The sequence below is a fragment of the Carassius carassius genome, chromosome 27 (assembly GCF_963082965.1).
Source record: "Carassius carassius chromosome 27, fCarCar2.1, whole genome shotgun sequence".
Taxonomy (NCBI): Eukaryota; Metazoa; Chordata; class Actinopteri; order Cypriniformes; family Cyprinidae; genus Carassius; species Carassius carassius.
Window position 1 is genome coordinate 4,934,096 of NC_081781.1, and position 21,542 is coordinate 4,955,637.

The window sequence follows — 21,542 nt, forward strand, 5'->3', positions numbered from 1 at the left end:
TCTTCTCAAACACCTTACAAAAGACACTATTTATCAGATTTTGAAAAGCAAACATGGTCACATTATCTCTTGTTCTGCTTCTGCTTTCAGTCCAGTGGTCCTGGGCTCAGGAAGACCCCCTCTTGCCTTTCTCTGAACACCTGGACCCCAATCAGAAGGTGCAGCTGAAGTGGGGATTTGATGAGATCCAGGGCACAATCTTGTTCGAGCTCACGGTCCGCACCACCGGCTGGGTCGGTTTTGGCTTCAGCCCCAACGGAGGAATGATTGGAGCCGATATGGTCATTGGAGGAGTTGGACCCAAAGGCAGTTACTTCACGGTAAAGACTAAGACTGATAACTATCAAAGTCACTAACGGTGAAATTATATTCTTTTGATATTTTGTTCCTTATGTGCTTAATTCTTATTCATATTTAATTTTTTTAGTTATAGTTTTATATATTTGTTTCTTAGTCTTTCATGTCATCAAAACAAGCTGATAAAGTTCAAGTTGTTTACGGTGGAGTTACAAATAATTTTATATTATATTGATATTTAGTTCTGTATACTGTCGATTCTAATTCATCATGTATTTCACATTAAGTTCATTATCTATAATGTAACTTATTATATTTAGGTTACTTTAGTCTTAAACATCAAGAATTGGGCTGATAATGTCAATAAGCAAATTACAGTGAAGTTACATGCTCTATAAATCTAATTTTTATATTAAATATAAGTATATATTTTTTATATTTTGTTCTCTTTATTCTGTACTAATACTGGTATGTATTTCATGTAGTTAATTAATTATGAACTACATATTTAGTATTCTCGTTGGCTTTAAGCAGGAATATTTTATAAAGTAAGCAACCTTACAAGAGTGACAGTCCACTTTTTATTACACTAATAAACTGTATTTATTAATATTTGTTTTTTCAAACTAGATATTATAAAATTTGAAAATATTGGTTACAATAACCTGATATTACTGTAATAAGTTGTTAGTCAGAGTGTTAAACTTATAGCCCATCTTAACTGGATTAGAAACTGCAACTAAAACTATAACTACAGCATCATAAATACAACTGTTGCCATGCACACATGCATGCTTCATTTTTCTTTCTTTTCCATGTTCAGGATCGTCATGCTGGGGGGAATTCAATGCCTGTGGTTGACGAGCAACAGAACTACAAACTCCTGTCTCTGACTGAGTCTAATGGGAAAACAGTCATGAAGTTTCAGAGGTCCATCAGTTCCTGTGATGACAATGATTTACCAATCACTGTGAGCCTGTTTAACCATTTTTGGTATATATATATATATATATATAGTGTTGATGAAAATATAACATGAGCAGTTTTTGATTTAAATTATAGTTTTAAAATTCGAAACAAAACAGAATGTTCTGATTTTAGCTTTGTAAAAGTATGCTACATAAATCACTGGCATGACACAAACATCAAACGAAGTGCAAATTCACTCTCTGCCAGTGGGTGGCGCTAATTGAACAGCGGCAATATGAATGTAAGATGAAAAGAAAATGCCATCTAAACTTTTCTGAAGACAGTCAGTTCCCCCCAGCAATTTAAACTCTCACCCCCAATTAAATATTTAGGATTTTCTTCCATTATTTTAGGATTTTCTTCCATTATTTCACTCATAGTGATTAGTAAACTGACACCCATGCATACTATACACATCGGATGCGAATCTCTACCCGAGATCATGTATCCACATTTCCTTTTCTTTCTCTGCGGAAATTGGACTGACATGGAGAGTCATACTGTATATCCCCTAAACTTAGCTCACCTTAACACGTTAGCCAGGATAGGAAACATCGCTAATAACAGTGAAGCAAAGAAGCTCAGTGACAAGCAGAAAATCTGCAATAGATTATCTCCTTGACTACACTGCGTTCAGCAAGGTCAACCTTGACAGTTCATCTACGAACAGAAATCAGCACAGTCTAGGAGCTGAAGGAAAGTCTTCAAGGGGAAGAGAACAAGAATGCCATTTCGGGGATCACAGCTATATATATAAGGAGGGGGTGGGCTCCTTGTCATGAGTTGTGATTGATCTGTCCTTCAGACAGATTTTGTGTAATTGGTGCTTTCATGGTCTATCACGCCCGTTGGCGTTCCCATAGTGATATACCAAGCAATTGTTTTGAAAGAGAACCCTGAAATTCTAGAGCAAAAATAGCTAACAATGAGTTATCAGGAGCCACATACACACTGCAAACTTTTACAACTGCAACTGCATTTAATGGCAGTATGCATGTGGTAAAAAAGCTTCTCATTTCAAGTAAAGGCATCAAGTAATAGTGTTTTTATTGCATTATCAGGATCTCCCCATGAAACTGATCTATGCGTATGGACAGACTGATGACATCACGTACCACAGCACCCAAAGAGGCACAAAGGAGCTGAACCTGTTGAAGTACATGCCTCGGGTCTACCCTCCAAACAGCAACTTCTTTGACATAACTATGGTTAATGTAAGAAAGATTTTAATTGTTGTTTTGCTGTTCTGTGTGTAAAATCAGTTTTCTGTTAAAAAAAATGATGCCACAAACTCAGATTATTAAAATATTTATTTAAATTAGAGCATAATGTTGCAATGTACAGTAGACTTGGTTTTTTGTTGTTTTTTTTTTAGATGAAAATTTTAGATTTTTTCACTTATGGTCACCCACGCTGCATTTATTTAATAAAACATTACTAATAATTAATAAAAAATACAACGGCAATGTTGAGAAATATTATTACAGTTTAAAATCAATTATTATTTCTATTTGAAAATTATTTAAAATGTAATTTATTCCTGTGATTACAAAGCTGAATTTCAGCAGCCATTGTTCGAGTCTTCATGATCCTTTAGAAATCATTCTAATCTGCTGATGAGTTGCTGAAGAAACATTTATTATCAGGATTTTTGATTAATACAACTTTAAAGAGAACAGCATTTATTTGAAATAAAAATATTTTAAATGACTTTACTGTAACATTTGGTCAATTTTATGCTTCCTTGATGAAGAAAAACTACTTACTGACCCTATAGCTTTACTCATTGCTTACATTTACAAACTCATTTCAGTTCACTGTACCAGCCAAACAAACCTACTATCACTGCAAGATCATGAAAGCCCCAAAATTTGATCGCAAAAAGCACATTTATCGCGTAAGTAAGTTTAAGAACTTAACACACAATCTATCCAACCAATCTATCAATCATGACACTATTCAACTTACTTTCATTATGTCCAGATTGAGCCGGTGATCACAAACTTTGACCTTGTGCATCATCTGTTGCTGTACCGCTGCCCTCCGAGTGTGACGAAGCCGTTTGAGGAGGAGTGTTACACTGGGATTGATGGAGTGTGTATGGAGACCGTGGCGGTGTGGGGAATTGGCGGAGGGGTTAGTCTCACCTGTGACTTAGGTTGAACGCATTTTCATGTGATAAAAAAGTTAAGCCATTAGTTAAGCCATTAATCATTTGAAGAAATCATTAACTGCTGCGATAAAATCAAGAATCAGATCAGTTCGACTCTTTACTGAGAGTTGAAGGGCTTTTCTGAACTGATTCACTGACAAGTTCCACCTCCAGAGGATGATTCATTTTCAGCATTTATTAGCAATTATACTTTATTAGGCCTATTGGAATAGCATTTATATGTAAAACTTTATTAATGAGGTAAAATTACTGATTACCTTTTCATTAAAATAATATTTTTCAAGGCTTTTGAATTTCCTGAGGTGGCTGGACTTCCAATTGGAGGAAATGTTGGAGATTTTTTCTACAGACTTGAAGTGCATTTCAACAATCCCAATAAAAGTGCAGGTCAGTCAGGAGTGGTTTACAATGTGAAATACCACACTGTGATAAACATTTAAAGGGATATTTCACCCAAGAATGGAAATTTTATGTTTATCTGCTTACTCACAGGGCATCCAAGATGTACGTGACCTTGTTTCTTCAGTAGATGCCCTCATCAAATGTTAATTTTTGGGTGAACTATCACTTTAAGGCCTTTTGATATGATAAAAAAATACTTTCTTGTCTGCACAGGTCGAGTTGATAACTCAGGTCTGCGATTCTATTACACATCTGAACTCCGTCAGCACGATGCAGCTGTTCTGATGACAGGACTTGCAATTACCCCTGGGTATGCTATCCCACCCAAAGCCAAATCCTTCCTCACATACGGCCTGTGTGACACTGCTTATATTCCAGAGGTTTGTATGTTTATCTACTCACACTCGATCAGATTCAGCAGATGACTGGATGATCCTGTGTTCTGTGCTCTACAGGTTCTGGAGACACCAACTGATCTTCAGGTTTTCTCTGCGATGCTACACACACACTTAGCTGGACGGAAGGTCAAAGTCGGACACTTCAGGTAAACCTGTGTACATTTCTTTCTTCTGTGGTTCATAACCTAATGTTACTGCAATGAAATACTATTGGTTTGTAAATTATTATCCTCTTCAGAGGAGGTAAACAGATCGATCTTCTAGCTGCGGATGAAAACTATGATTTTGAATATCAGGAAGTGACAAACTTGGGTAAAACTAAGACAGTGAAGTTGGTAAGTGCTTGGTTTGAAAAGGTTACCATGCTGTTAAGTTTACAGGGATTTCAAGCATAAATATCAAATATATGTACACGATACCGCATTTACACATTTATATATTAGTCTATATAATTTTTGTATATACAGTAATTAATCGCAATAAGCGAAATAAAGAAACATGTTGGTCTTTCAGGGTGATAAATTGCTGGTGGAGTGCACCTATAATACTGAAAACCGCAACCAACTCACATGGGTTAGTACATTTACACAGAGGGTTATATTGTCTTTTTTAATGGTATGTATCTTCAAATTTGATTGATTCTCATTATATTGAAAGTGGTCAGAGTCTGGTAGGTGCAAGTATGTTTTCATATGTTCTTGATATGTGTATGATTTTTCCATGTCCTATTGCACTTCTATTTTCCTGTTGGCTACCTAGTAAAGATAGAGAGCATAGAATGCTGCAATGAAGACATTTGTGGGCCAAATAAGAAGTTAAAGGGTTAGTTCACTCAAATATTAAAATGATGTCATTAATGACTCACCCTCATGTGGTTCCAAACCCATGAGACCTCCGTTCATCTTCGGAACACAGTTTAAGATATTTTAGATTTAGTCCGAGAGCTTTCTGTCCCTCCATTGAAAGTGTGTGTACAGTATACTGTCCATGTCCAGAATATAAGAAAATAATTCGGCTGCTTCAGCAAACAAAAAGACACATAAACGTAAGCTTTTTTTGGCATAAATAAAGATTTTAACCAAAAGTAATAATTTGTTTTATGTTACATTCAATTGTGAGTTCATATTAATGGTCATGTTACTCAAAGAAATGTTTGCAAAAAAATTGTTAATATTTGATAACGTCATATCATTACAGACTGCATGATAGTGCCACAACATATGTGTGATCTGGGCGATAACTGCCGTAGACATTGATAGGGGCTAATCCCCCCAATAATTAGAAATCGCTAAACCATTTTCTCAAATATTGCCTATTCGAGAGACAGAGAGAGAAAGAGAAAGAGAAATGGAAGTTGCGTGTTTTCGCGTCTGTGCGTTTATCTTTTTAGAGTGAGTTTACTTAAAGCGCTTGTATCCTCTCGTCGCTGGAAAATATAATGTAGCGATTCAGTATTTAAACTGTATTTAATAAAAGTCGTGGGGCAGCGTTGACAAGTTTATTTTCTCCTGGATGTGTGAGCAGCGCGATTTCCGATGTGTGTGTGTGTCAGTAAGCAGCTCATTAATAAAGAATGATAATTAAAGGCTCTAATGCACACCACACCAGTATATGTATGTATTGTAAGAGCTAGACGACGAATGATGGCGTGTGACGACATGGTAGTGGTGTCGCAATCCTTAGGGGAATATTTTCTCCCCTACCCCTTGACTCTCTGTTTCAAGGGACAAGGGGAAGAGGTAGGCGGAGGGGTAGGGGAAGGGGTATAAAATAGAATTGGGATTGGGCCTAAGTCTTTGGTTCTTTTAACTGTGATGATTTTGGCTCACATTCAACAAAAACCCACCAAAACACTATCTTAACAAATTAGTATATGGTGACATGCCAATCAGCTAATTAACTCAAAACACCTGCGAAGGTTTCCTGAGCCTTCAAAATGGTCTCTCAGTTTGGTTCACTAGGCTACACAATCATGGGGAAGACTGCTGACCTGTCAGTTGTCCAGCAGACAATCATTGACACCCTTCACAAGGAGGGTAAAGCCACAAACATTCATTGCCAAAGAAGCTGGCTGTCCACACAGTGCTGTATCCAAGCATGTTAACAGAAAGTTGAGTGGAAGGAAAAGGTGTGGAAGAAAATATGCACAACCAACCGAGAGAACCGCACACTTATGAGGATTGTCAAGAAAAATCGATTAAAGAATTTGAGTGAACTTCACAAGGAATGGACTGAGGCTGGGGTCAAGCCATTAAGAGCCACCACACACAGACATGTCAAGGAATGTGTATTTCATTTGGAAACCAAGGTCCTAGAGTCTGGAGGAAAGGTGAAGCTCATAACCCAAGTTTCTTGAAGTCCAGTGTTAAGTTTCCACAGTCTGTGATGATTTGTGGTGCAATGTAATCTGCTGGTGTTGGTCCATAGTGTCTTTTTGAAAACCAAAGTCATTGCACCCGTTTATCTAGAAATTTTGGAGCACTTCATGCTTTATTGTGCTGACCAGCTTTTTGAAGATGTTGATTTCTTTTTCCAGCAGGATTTAGCACCTGGCCACACTGCCAAAGGCACAAAAATTTGGTTAAATTACCATGGTGTTGGTGTGCTTGAGTAGCCAGCAAACTCACCAGACCTGGATTGCTGTATTGTCAAGAGGAAAATTAGAAACAAGAGACCAAAAAAATGCGGATGAATTTAAGGACACTATCGAAGTAACCTGGGCTTCCATAGCATCTGAGCAGTGCCACAAACTGATCTCCTCCATGCCATGCCGAATTGAGGAAGTAATTAAAGCAAAAGGAGCCCCTACCAAGTTTTGAGTACATGTACAGTAAAACAAAATACTTTCCAGAAGGCCAATAATTCACTAAAATTCACCTTTTTTTATTGGTCTTATGAAGTATTCTAATTTGTTGATATAGTGATTTGGTGGGGTTTTGTTAAATATGAGCCAAAATTATCACAGTTAAAAGAACCAAAGACTTCATTCGGTGTGCATTGAATTTATTTAATAAACAAGTTTCACAATTTGAGTTGAATTACTGAAATAAATGAACATTCCAATTAATTAAGATGCACCTGTAGCAGTTATGCGCGGGTCAATGTATTAATAACCCACACCCGACCGACGTTTTCAACTAACCCGCCCAAACTCGGACAGCAAAAAAAGAAAAAGAAAATATTGTACCCGAGCCGCTTCCTGACCTGCATTTTTTAAAAGCAGTAAATGCTCATCGTAGCATCATTGGGCCATTGATGTAGGAACTAGGCAAAAAAAAAAAGAATATATTCTCATTTTGTTCAGAATGATAAAAAAAAAAATCATCAATAAGCTCATAATTTGTACTAAAATAGTCTAGTCTGGCTATCCTGGCCTTAGTCATATTATAGTTTATTTTGTCAATACTGACACCTTGTGGACATTTCAAGTAGCACGTCTTCTATAAAAATACAGCAGCCATTTTAGGATGTTCGAGCTCATGGCAGCAGAGTGTGAAGGTGCATCCACGTCCTTCCTTCTTGTTTTGCTCCTGAAACAGCACAATCTGTAAGTTTAAAATGTTAATCTAAGCAGTAAAATATTGTTACATGTATTTTGATAGGTTGTACTCATGTTTGAGAACTATTTACATCTGACAGGTTAACTGTAAATAGGGGTATATATTGAGATGCTTGATTGTTCTTGATTTACATCATAGCTATCTTCTAAGTTATATAAAGGTGATTCATGTTTGATCTATGTGAACTGAATGTACCATGGTAAGAGATATGTTTTCATATTATTGTTCATTTGTGTTACAGTTTCACAAATTGGGCTTCAGTAAACAAAGTTTGACCCAGAAAACTGTCTACGACTTTTACTAAGCCTTTGTTTAGCTCGCTGCAAAAGCAAACTTAAGCTGAAGGCAGAAAAGTGAAAAGATTGACTTCACATTGAGAGTTTAACACTGGACTACATGCGCTCTATCGACGAAAAGAACCAGAATGTCGCACTCGTCAAAACACAGCCAAGCTTCCAAGCTGGAAACCAGGTCAGAGGCTAAATCTTCAGCCAGCAACGCTTCATCCTCACGCCGCTCTCATAGATCTAATGCAAGCCAAGCTGCAGCTGAAGCACGCGCAAAGGCAGAGGCCGCACGCACAAGAGCTGAGTTTGCAAAGCGCCAGATAGATATGGAGGTTGAAAAGGCTAGGATTGAAGCAACGCTAATTGCTCTGAAAGAGGAGGGTGAAGCTGAAGCAGCTCTCGCAGCAGCAAAGGTATTGGAATCTGCTGCAAGCCATTCAAATGACGAAACTGAAAGGAGTAGTTCTTTGGCCGCTGAACGTACAGAAGAATACATTCGGACACACTTTTCTCAGAACCAGAGTATAAAGAAAGAAGATGACACTCCTGGAATCAACCAGTCTACTCCTAACGCTGTAAATGTAATAAGCAGACATGACCAAACGGGGTATCAGCGAACAAGGCAGTCAAATAGCTTTCCCACTCATGTGAGAAATCCCTGCTCACCAAGTGAACCAGTACCTCAATCCAGAGAGGTGTCTGATCTTGCAGTGTTTCTTGCACGCCGTGATCTTCTCACTTCCAGTTTCAAAGTATTTGACAACAAGCCAGAGAATTACATACCCTGGAAAATAGCATTTAGGAATGCCATTGATGGTCTAAATCTAAAAAGCAACGAAGAGATTGATTTGCTTACCAAGTGGCTCGGCGGGGAGTCCCTCCGACATGCAATGAGAATAAGAGCAGCCCATGCACATGATCCTGAAGCTGGTCTCACACATTTATGGCAACGTTTGGACAAAAAATATGGTTCCCCAGAGGTAATTGAAGCATCTTTATTCAAACGCTTAGAGAATTTCGCTAAGATTTCTCACAAAGACTTCAATCAGTTGCAAGCACTCGCAGATCTGCTCCTGGAGGTTCAAGCGATGAAAGAAGAAGGCAATCTACCTGGTCTTGGATTCCTTGACACATCAAAGGGAATAAACTCTATTGTCGAAAAACTGCCTCAGAATCTTCAGGAATCATGGATTGTTAAGGGAACAAAATACAAGAAAGAATACCTACTTCATTATCCACCTTTCTCATACTTTGTTGAGTTTGTCAATGAAAATGCTGAAATGAGAACAGATCCCAGCTTCTCTTTTCAATCTTCTAATGCATTGCCTCTTAAAGCTGAAACATTCCAAATGAAGCAGTCAAGATTCAGACCTTCTATCTCTGCTAGCAAAACAGAGGTGGAATCAAACTTATCTGTAAGTTACAACACCAGTTCAGTTGACCTGACAAGTCAATGCCCCCTCCATAAAAAGAACCATTCACTAGCGAAATGTAGAGGTTTCAGAATGAAGTCTTTAGCTGAAAGGAAGAGGTTTCTTAAAGAGAACTTTATCTGCTACAAGTGCTGTGCTTCTTCAGACCACAGGGCCAAAGACTGCAAAATGACTATCCATTGTTCAGAATGCAATAGTCATGACCATGTTTCTGCTCTTCATGATGGTCCAGCTCCATGGCTTGAAAAGAGACCCACCATACTAACAGAGGCTCAAGGCGGGGAGCAAGAAGAACCAACCTCCACAGTGACCACGTCCGTCTGTACAGAAATATGTGGAACAGGTTTACAAGGAAAGTCATGTTCAAAAATTTGCCTAGTCAACGTTTACCCTGATGGTTGTTCTGAGGAAAAGAAGCGTGTGTACATCATGTTGGACGATCAAAGTAACCTATCTTTAGCGAGGTCAGCCTTCTTTCAAACGTTCAATGTTCAAGGAGAAGTTTTCCCTTACACAATGAGAACATGCTCAGGCACAGTTGATACTAGTGGAAGGAGAGCAAAGGATTTTGTGGTTGAATCCTTGGATGGGAAAATATCAATGATGCTTCCAACACTCATAGAGTGTAATTCAATCCCCGATAACAGACTGGAGATTCCAACTCCTGAAGCCGCTTCTTACCACCCTCATCTTCGTGCCATTGCCTCTCAGATACCTCCACTGGATCCCGTAGCTGACATTCTCATTCTCATAGGGAGAGATCTTATCCGTGCGCACAAGGTCCGCAGACAGCGCAACGGGCCTCACAATGCTCCATATGCCCAACTCCTCGATCTGGGATGGGTGATTGTAGGAGATATGTGCCTCGGTGGAGCTCACAAACCCACGGTAAACACTTTCAAAACTAGTGTGCTTGAGAACGGCAGACCCAGCTTTCTCACACCTTGCAGAAACAGCATTCGTTCAAAAGAAAAGTTCACTAATGAAGAGCACAGGCTCATATCGAGCACGAAACGATCTCACGACATTGGCAAGCATATCTTCAAACAAACCAAAGAAGATAACATGCTTGCACTATCTGGAGAAGATGAGGTTTTCCTGGATATTATGGACAACGAATTCACCAAAGACAAATTTAATAGTTGGGTGGCTCCACTCCCGTTCCGCTGTCCCAGAGAGCGTTTACCCAATAATAGAGACCAGGCTGTCAGTCGTCTATTATCACTTCGTCGTTCTCTGAAAAAGAAGACAGACATGAAAGACCATTATGTGGATTTCTTGGAGACAATGTTAAAAAAAAAAAACATGCGGAGATTGCTCCCCCTTTGGAAGACAACAAGGAGTGTTGGTACCTCCCAAGTTTTGGCATTTATCACCCACAAAAGCCAGGAAAGATCAGGATAGTGTTTGATTCAAGTGCTCAATACAACAACGTCTCTTTGAATCAAATTCTCCTTAAAGGCCCAGACCTGAACAACAGCCTGATAGGTGTGATTGTCCGCTTCAGATCTGACTCCTATGCTGTGATGGCAGACATTGAGCAAATGTTTCACAGCTTTCTGGTCAAAGAGGACCATCGAGATTACCTGCGCTTCTTGTGGTTTAAGGATCACAACCTTGATGGAGATATCTTAGAGTACCGCATGAGGGTCCATGTTTTTGGTAATTGCCCCTCCCTATCAGTAGCTGTATACGGGCTCAAAAGAACAGCTGTAGAGGGAGAGTCAGAGTATGGAAGTGATGCAAGGCTCTTCATCGAACGCCATTTCTATGTGGACGATGGGCTAAAATCATTCAGTTCTGAAGCTGAAGCTGTTGATGTATTGCGCAGAGCTCAACAGATGCTAGCACAATCCAACCTCCGCCTACACAAAATCTCGTCCAATAGCCCCGTTGTCATGAGAGCTTTCCCGAATGACGATCTAGCAACTACGCTGCAGGGCCTTGATCTTGGTGTAAACTCACTATCCATACAACGAAGCTTAGGATTGTGTTGGGACTTGGCAACAGATGCGTTTGTTTTTCAAGTATCCATCAGTGACAAACCTTACACTAAGCGAGGAGTGCTTTCTACCATCAACAGCTTGTACGATCCTCTAGGATTTGTAGTACCTGTAAGCATTGAGGGTCGGTCCATCCTGAGAGACATCTCTGGAGATGCAGATGATTGGGATGTTATTCTGCCCAATGAGAAACAAGAGAAATGGCAAAAATGGAAAGATTCTCTTAAACATCTGCAAGGATTAAAAATCTCAAGAATGTATACCTCCATCTCATTGTCTAGTGCACACAAGAAAGAGATCATTGTGTTTTGTGATGCTTCCACTAAAGCTGTAGGAACAGTAGCTTACCTGAAAGTTACTAACCCAGATGGTCTGAGTGAAGTTGGGTTCCTCTTCGGCAGAGCAAAACTTGCTCCTAAGCCGGATGTCACTGTCCCTCGACTTGAGTTATGTGCGGCTGTACTAGCAGTGGAAGTAGCTGAAATGCTTCAAGAACAGCTGGATACAACACTGGATGATGTAAGATTCTACACTGACTCTAAAGTAGTGCTAGGATACATCTACAATGAGACGAGGCGTTTTCACGTCTACGTTCATAATCGAGTACAGCGCATTAGACACTCTACGGGACCGCATCAGTGGAACTTTGTGCCCACTCATCTTAATCCAGCTGATCCTGCAAGCAGAGGGCTCCCCTCAGAGCAACTGACTTCATCATATTGGCTTAAAGGTCCTCCATTCCTCCTACACACAAGACAAGACGAACTTGATAAAAGGTCCTACACCCTCATCAATCCTGAAACAGATGCAGAGCTTCGTCCTGAGTGTATTACCTGCGTGACTAGTGTGTCACAGAAAAACCTTGGGAGTGAAAGGTTCCAACGATTCTCTAGATGGAGCTCCCTGTTAAAGGCCATAGCACGATTGCAACACATAGCCAAGTGTGTCAAACCTGGGTCAGGAGATGTCTGTCGCGGATGGCACATTTGTAACAAGTTTAAAGATGAAGAGCAGCTGAAGCAGGCTACAGCTACTATCATTCAAACGGTTCAGAGAGAAGTATACAGAGATGACTTTAAATGCCTAGAACAAGGACAGTCTGTAAAAAAGTCAAGTCCTCTCAGCAAACTCTGTCCATTTATTGACTCAGAAGGGTTTCTCAGAGTAGGAGGTCGGCTGGGGAGAGCTCAATTGCCATCTGTAGAACTTCATCCAGCTCTCATACCTGGTAAACATCATGTTACTCAGCTTTTGATTCGACACTTTCATGAGAAGGTATATCACCAAGGCCGACACCTCACGGAAGGTGCCATAAGGGCAGGTGGTTACTGGATTGTTGGAGGTAAGAGATCAGTCAGCAGCTCCATTTACAACTGTGTCACCTGTCGCAAATTGAGAGGCAAACAAGAGGAGCAGATAATGGCTGAGTTACCAGCTGACAGATTACACGTAGACCCGCCATTCACATTCGTTGGACTGGATGTCTTTGGTCCATGGCCAGTTGTGGTCAGGAAAACACGAGGATGCCCAGCAGAAGCTAAAAGATGGGCGGTCATATTTACTTGCATGACTACACGGGCGATTCACCTAGAAGTGATTGAGTCTATGAGTGCCTCATGTTTTATCAATTCCCTGCGGCGGTTCTTTGCAATCAGAGGGCCCGCTAAGGTCTTGAGGTCTGATTGTGGAACCAACTTTGTGAGAGCCTGCAAAGAGCTACAAATTGACAAGAAAGGTTGCCACAACACAAACATCCAAGCTTATCTATCTGATAACCAATGCTGCTGGCAGTTCAATTCTCCTCATGCTTCACATATGGCAGGGTCCTGGGAGCGCATGATTGGAGTTTCCCGACGTATTCTCGATGCTATGCTTCTTCAACACAGCTCTGAAAGACTGACACATGAAGTTTTAATAACGTTCATGGCAGAAGTGAGTGCAATTGTGAATGCTCGTCCCTTAACTACAGTCTCTACTGATCCAGAACAACCAATGATACTCACACCAGCAATGCTCCTTACGCAGAAAGTTGGAGCCCCACCTGTACCACCTGGCCAATTTGAAAGCTACGATCTGTGCAAAGCTCAGTGGCGGCGAGTTCAATATTTAGCTAATGTCTTCTGGGGAAGATGGAAGAATGAATATTTAAGTGGACTTCAGAAACGTCGCAAGTGGCGCACAGCTAAACCAAACTTACAGAAAGGAGATGTTGTGCTTCTGAAAGATGCTCAGGAGAAAAGAAATGACTGGCCAGTTGGGATTATAACTAAAACTTACCCAAGTGAGGATGGCAAAGTCAGAAAGATTGAAGTAAAAATCATAAAGAAAGGTGAACCAAGATTCTTTCTGAGACCAGTCAATGAAGTGGTTCTTCTGGTTTCAAAGGACACTAATTAACGTAGTTAACAATTTGGATGTTGACACCTTTGGTACTGTTCAAGTCTGATGTGACATCTGTTGATGTCAGGCGGGGAGTATCCTGGCCTTAGTCATATTATAGTTTATTTTGTCAATACTGACACCTTGTGGACATTTCAAGTAGCACGTCTTCTATAAAAATACAGCAGCCATTTTAGGATGTTCGAGCTCATGGCAGCAGAGTGTGAAGGTGCATCCACGTCCTTCCTTCTTGTTTTGCTCCTGAAACAGCACAATCTGTAAGTTTAAAATGTTAATCTAAGCAGTAAAATATTGTTACATGTATTTTGATAGGTTGTACTCATGTTTGAGAACTATTTACATCTGACAGGTTAACTGTAAATAGGGGTATATATTGAGATGCTTGATTGTTCTTGATTTACATCATAGCTATCTTCTAAGTTATATAAAGGTGATTCATGTTTGATCTATGTGAACTGAATGTACCATGGTAAGAGATATGTTTTCATATTATTGTTCATTTGTGTTACAGTTTCACAAATTGGGCTTCAGTAAACAAAGTTTGACCCAGAAAACTGTCTACGACTTTTACTAAGCCTTTGTTTAGCTCGCTGCAAAAGCAAACTTAAGCTGAAGGCAGAAGACTGGCTATGTCTATTTGGATGTTTCTGCAATTTCAGCAGACAGTGAGGTTCGGGTTTGTTCCGATCAGAGCTCGTGAGCGGAGAGCGCATTTCTGAATATTCCGCTCTGCTCACTCATTCTGGTTGCTCGCTCAACCCAGAATGGCCTGCTGGTTTGAGACATTTAATTGTTTAGTAATAAACTGGTGTTTTCTGTGTCGCTGCAAAGATGAAGTTGACGATGCAGACTCGCCATGAACGCCAGAGAGAAATGCACATTTCATATGGATTACATAATCACTCAGAGAGTAGCCTATTTACAGGGGAGTAGCCATCTTTTCAGAAGTGAGGGGGACAGAAATTACACACACACACACAGACAGACAGACACACACACACACACATATATATATATAACACATTACGATATAACATTTCTGTAATCTATATAGCCTACTAGTCAACAGTTTTTTAACAGTAAGATTTTTAATGTTTTGAAAGAAAGCCCTTCTGCTCACCAAGCCTGCCTTTATTTGATCCAAAGTCCAGCAAAAGCAGTAACATTTTGAAATATTTATACTATTTAAAATAACTGAATAAAATGCTTTTGCAACATTACACTATATCATTCAAAAGTTTTTTTTGAAAAGGATTCATTAAATCAAAAGACATCATTTTTCAAGAGATTTCTATTTCAGATAAATGCTGTTCTCATGAACTTTCTATTCATCAAAGAAACCTGAAAAAATTCTACTTAGCTGTTTTCAACATTATCATAATATGAGTTTTTCTTTTTTTCATCTTCTTTTTCTTTTTTTTAGCAGCAAATCAGTATATCAAAATTATTTCTGAAGGATTGTGTGACTGGAGTAATGATGCAAAAAAATTCAGCTTTGAATTCTCAATAAATTACATTTTGAAATATATTCAAATAGAAAACTATTTTAAATAGGCTAGTAAACATATTTCAAAATTTCACTGATTTGCAGTCCTTTGGATCAAATAAATGCAGGCTTGGTGAACAGAAGTGACTTCTTTAAAAAACATTAACAAGCAACTGTTCAAAAACTGTTGACTGGTAGTGTATACTATAGGGAACTTTAATTTTTCTCTAATTTCTAGCTTTAATTGGCTTAGAAATCTGTAACTGCTGGACAATAACAAATAATAATGATTTGTTTATATACTACAAACACTTTTTTATCACATAATAAGGCAGAATAGTTTCTATACTGTTATAAATTCTATTGCACTGCAATTAGCACTGCATGGTTCATATACTTTATTTATCACCTGCTGGAGATTTTTTTGGAAAAAACAAAACAAAACCGAGAACAACTGTTTTCAAACAGCGATAGCTTGACGCTGTTGTCCATATTAGGAGTTTCCGGTTATGACTTTCTGCGCGAGAGCGCCCTCCGTCTTCGAGTATGAATGAAACACACACTCCAGGAGAGTTTAGCGCTCCGTGATGTTTAGTTCGCCTTCTTAGTCCGAATAAAACATCATATCATGCGCAGACTAAATATATATTTATTCACACCAGCTCTTGAAAACCTCTATACGAACACCCTTGCGAACACCCTTGCCCGCGTAATCTACGCCCCTGCTTTGGTTTGAATATTTTCGTTTAAAAGTAGACATTTCAAGCTTGTAATATATAGCCTATATTTCTCAAATCTGTGATGCACAAGCTGAGTTTCAGCGCCCTCCAGTTCACATGCAATGCAAGTGATCGTGTCGGCGCCTCATTACATTGCTTTATATTTGCTTCTTATTTATTAAATACGGGCAATTAATTGATAAATCATTGATCAAAATTAAGATACAATTTATACAAAACAAAAATCTTTTAAAGGGTAACTAAACCCCTGGTCAGAGCCTGACTCCACCCACTGACAATATTTGAAAAATGCTGAAAAGTGGGCAGATCACAGCGGAGATAGAGGGGACGAACCTAGGGCGGGGCTGGGCGAGTGCGGCGTGATCCTGAGACCCGCAGTGACGGATTGATTGACAGCTGCTGTTAGAGACGCTAAAATGGAGAGTGACTGCAATGACGCAAGTAGCTTTGCAACAGAGCGATCATTTGAAGTAGAGTACTTTTTTTCCCCCACTTTTACCTGAAGTAGAGGATGTTGAGGTGTCTGTTCATATCAATTCGAGCCGATGGCTCAAACTGCGGTCTTAACTCCCGCACCGCGTCGCTTTGCAGCGCAAGCTGTGTGGAGAAGCCCATTTCCACCTCCATTGCGTTGGAGAAGCAATCCCGCGTTAAATGCAGTTTGCACACTGCAGCTCTTGGCGGGAACTAGCGGTCTTCCAGGCCAAGTGCATGCAACCACGGGCTCCTAATTTTAAAGTCTGCTGGTAAACTATGCAGTCCAGCAGGGCTGTTGCAACTAGCAACACACCTCTGTACCATCCTGACCAATGTACTAAATACAGATAAATCTACGCTAACTTGAAGATCTAAATAACTATATAATTGCTATGCTAAATAGATGCTATAATAGTCTATCCTGGTCGTTATCAATACTCGCAATTCCAACTCCTGACTCACTACAGTGATTTTGATGGAACAAGATGGTTTTATACTGCCAAGGGCGTGGTAGCTCGTACCAGGGGGCGTGGTGAGCTGGAAACTGCTTACGTCACCTGCCACTGCTTATGTCACTTGCCACCGCAACATCCAATAGGAAAAATCATCTGCAGTAGCCACCGTTCAACCTGAAGAGGGCAGCACTCAGACGTTTTTACACCATATATTGTAGAATTAAAACACTTTATACTCAAATGTCAAAAAAGTTACTCGAATCAATGAACAGCACTAATAAAGCCCCATTCTTACAGATCATTAACTAAAAAAAGTTGGTTTAGGGTTTAGTTACTCTTTAAAAAGAGTTTTCTATAAAACGAAACTTAATGAAGTAGTCAAAATCATGTTTTACCAAAAACAGTGCTGTTGCTCCCCAGTCTTCTTTACTGTAGTGATGGGTCGTTCGCAAATGTAGGTGAACGACGGGAGCTCGCATATCTGAAGATATATTTTAAAAAATATATATATAGCCTATAGAAATTAAATCATTATGTAATAATGAAATAATGGATGCATTTTATTTTATTTAAAATAATTGACTAATTCAAAGAACAAAACAAAAATTATATTTCGACTGTCTGATCAGCCTCACATTCTGTTCCTGTCAATCATACACGAGGTGTCAACCAATTATACGGCATGAGGGAGGGGCCAAGCCATCACACACACACACACACACACACACACCACCCACACACAGTGTCAAACTCGGAGGAGAGGAGAGGAAAACACAACAGCTTTTGAAAACAAAACAAAAGCAGGAAAATTAGTCGGGAGCACAGCAGCATTTGGAATCATTTTAATGATCATTAGCCCTTCAATCGAAAGTAAGGCAGCTTGCATTTCTGAATGCAAATCTCATAAAATAAAAATATGATCAGCATTGTGTGTGTGTGTGTTCATGCTAGTTATACAAAACATAACTAGTGAGATAGTTCATGCTGAATAACATGCCAAAAAAGAGGGACCAGTTTAATCCTTTCAGTTATTTATTTTTCTTTAATATGGGTTCTATTATGTTGTTCAGATTCAGATTGTATTTGTTTTGTAATGTTGTTGTTTCTATACATTCAAAAGTTGTAATTTAAATGCAAATGTTTAATAGTATTCTTTTTTCATAACAAATCAATGCATTTTTAAATAAATTGTGAGAAATTGTGAGTATGATTTCATTTAATAATTTAATTAGAATTGTTTTCACCCCTATCATAGTCAAAACATTATTGTTTTTTAAAGAGCCGTTTGTGAGCCAAAAGAGTCTAATGAGCCGGCTCACGAAAAAGAGCCGAAATGCCCATCACTACTTTACTGCCTCCATCTCTTCCTGCAGACTGAGCTCGTGCGTCATCTTCGCGCCAGTTATTTAGCCAATTAAGAGTAGGTCTATGTTTTTCAAAATTGTGTCTAGCACTATATAAATTACAAAGGTTTATTTGACATCTTTATTTCAAACGACCCGACCGACCGCGACCCGAATATAATTAAAAATGTTTTTGGAGGACGTAACCACGGGTAACCACGTGCATCACTGACCTGTAGAGAAGAAAGATTATGGATGTTTAAAACTCCCTTTATCTGCCTGCAGGGGGGGCTCTCAACTTCAAATGAGATGTGTTTGGCCTTCCTCTTCTACTATCCAGCTATGAATCTGAGCACCTGTGTGAGCTTCCCTAATGTTACATCTTTACCATCTGCAATGGGAGCAACAGATGCATAGTAATCATTGAAAACCCTTATTATCAATACATTTAGTTCTTAAAATTTGCCCTAATAATTATGTGCTATTTGTTTGATAATTTTGCAGTTCTTGGCTCAATATGATGTTCACGAAGACTTGGAATGACACGTCTATTGATCAATACCAACAAACACTGAAGAGAATTGACCAGCTCGTCTGGGTAATGAACTCAAATGTAAGTGTACACACCTCCTCCACAATATCAAGCTTTCAAACTGAATGCTTCTGTTCTGACCACAGCTGCGTTTACCTGACACTCTTTTCCATGTATATCTCCAGAACAACGGATTTTACAACAAAGGGACACTTCCTGACCTCAAAGTCATCCCGTCTGCACCCTGCATGAGCGGCAGTGCCAACAAAAGTCTTGCTTTATCATTGTTGTTCCTCTGTTTGGCAGTGCAATGGAAGTCCTTTTGAAACATTAATGCAAAATAGAACTGATGTAACTTGCTGGTCTTTCATTGTCTGAATAATGTCACTAAATGTCACTGAATAATGTCAGAGGGCGAACCAACTCTAGGGTAAGGCTAAAAGCAGCCAAATCTATTAATTACAAACATAAACCTTTCTTTTTAGGCAAGAACCAACAAATGCACGTATTCAAAAAAGCTGATGAGTTTCAGCGATGACTTACTTGAACATCTCTGATTGGCCACTGCATCTGGAAGCTCAACAGAATCGTGTGTGAATGGTTATATTGCTCAATAATGTCAAAACGCCTAAAAATAAATACGGAGCAACATGAGCAAATCTTAATTTAATGCTGCAGTCGACACGTTCTATTCAATTACACTTTGTTAGCAACAGAAGTAATAGTTTTAATTTGTTTGTGCAGGGGCATTTTTGCCCCAAGACCCCGTGAACAGGGGAAAGCTAAGCCTTCACCAGCCTTACACACGCTCCGCCTATGCTTAGTAACCATTACCAGCTACACTGACCATAGTTTAACCATGGTATTTGCAGTACAACATTTGGTTATACATGTGGTAATCTACATTTTTACTATAATAAAACTATGGTTAATTTTCTCATGAGATTTGTATTTATATATTTTATTTTTCTTTATATTGGTTTTTATAACTATACTCCCTTAATGGTTTGATGTTTTGTACTGTTTACTAAAAAATTTATAAAAAAATAAATCAGAAAAAATTTTTGATACTGAAGTAGCAATCTGAATCAAAAGATTAATTAACGCGCTCTGAAGTCCTGATCTGAATCAAATGATTCAGGATATGTGCTACAGAGTTCCGATCTGAATCAATCGAGTTTTAAACTCACTCTTAAGTCCCAATCTGAATAATGATTTACGATTTTTTATGTTAGCATATTTTCAATGTACAACTAAAGCCAGAAGCGAAGCCTGCAACTTTAGCTAAAAAAGCCTAATGCTAATGGAAATAAGAACAGAGGCCATTTTGTTCAATGGATGTCAGTGAAGGAGAGGCTTCACCACACTAAATAAAAAGCTTTTAAGAGGACAGCCTATTGGCTAATGTTCAACATTTTACACTAAACAATACTTTTGGATTGAACTATTTTTAGAGTTTACACACACAAAAAAAGTATTTTATAAGAGAGGTCACTGACTTCTTGCGAAAGGTGGGATTCAGCTTACGGCACTTCTCATTTATTCCTATGATATTCGTAAATGGCCACTGAATGTTGCCCATCTCTGACCTAAATTCAATGACGTCAAGGCTGTAATGTGATTGGTTATTAAGGCATTTTTGATCCAAGTTGACCGTTATGCTTTCTCCAATAGTAAGTAATACCAAAGGTCCCGTTAAGGGTATTCTATAGTCTTTGGTAATACAAACCCTCTCATCTCCCTATAGTAAGACTCTTAATTAGGCTGCATATCATTTTATTTTATTTTTATTCAGTGTTGTTGTTGTTTAATTAATTAAGTAGATACTTCAGGAACCATTTGCATAACTCAACTGAACTGTGTATATAATATGTGAGATGCGGCTGAAATTACAACAGTGATTGCATATATTTAATTGTTTGATAAAATTTATTGCTAGGGACAATTTGGTAGTCGCTGGATATTGGTAGGGACGTGTCCCGAGCATCCCTACTAAATCGAAGCAAAAATCTAACATTTTTCATTAATAAAATTAAAAACATAAGTACACAATTTTTCACACCACAATCCATCGAGCACATTTCACCAGCAAACATACACTCATTCGCATCCTTCTCTTCACTCTCTGAGGCAAAAGTCTCCAAACTCATCCTTTCTAATCATCCTACTATCTGTCCGCTTGATCCTATCCATCTCTTCTCCTTCAAGCCATTTCTCCTGCAGTTGTATCTGCACTCACTCACATCATTAACACATCCCTCCACACTGGTGTTTTCCCCTCATCATTTAGACAGGCTCGTATAATTCCACTACTTAAGAAACCCACCCTCAACCCATCTCTTTTAGAGAACTACAGACCAGTTTCCCTTCTTCCTTTCATTGCAAAAACACTTGAACGAGCTGTGTTCAACCAAGTGTCTGTCTTTCTCACACAGAACCTCCTTGACAGCAATCAATCTGACTTCAGAAGTGGACATTCAACTGAGACTGCCTTGATCTCAGTGGTTGGAGCCCTAATGCTGTGTTCACACCAAACGCGAATAGAGCGTCTGGCGCGAATGATTTCAATGTTAAGTCAATGCAAAGG

The 21,542-nt window shown here is 39.0% G+C and overlaps 1 protein-coding gene across 1 annotated transcript; it reads left to right on the forward strand.

The window, feature by feature from the left end:
* Nucleotides 1–25: 25 nt before the first annotated feature.
* LOC132106501 (DBH-like monooxygenase protein 2 homolog) lies at nt 26–19,340 on the forward strand. The gene is made up of 13 exons (XM_059512232.1): nt 26–320; nt 1,121–1,267; nt 2,328–2,480; nt 3,080–3,163; nt 3,250–3,402; nt 3,724–3,826; nt 4,055–4,221; nt 4,297–4,385; nt 4,478–4,574; nt 4,753–4,812; nt 18,709–18,839; nt 18,928–19,036; nt 19,141–19,340. The coding sequence occupies exons 1-13, from the start codon at nt 54–56 to the stop codon at nt 19,279–19,281; spliced, it is 1,701 nt and encodes a 566-aa protein (XP_059368215.1). The 5' UTR covers nt 26–53; the 3' UTR covers nt 19,282–19,340.
* Nucleotides 19,341–21,542: the final 2,202 nt, after the last annotated feature.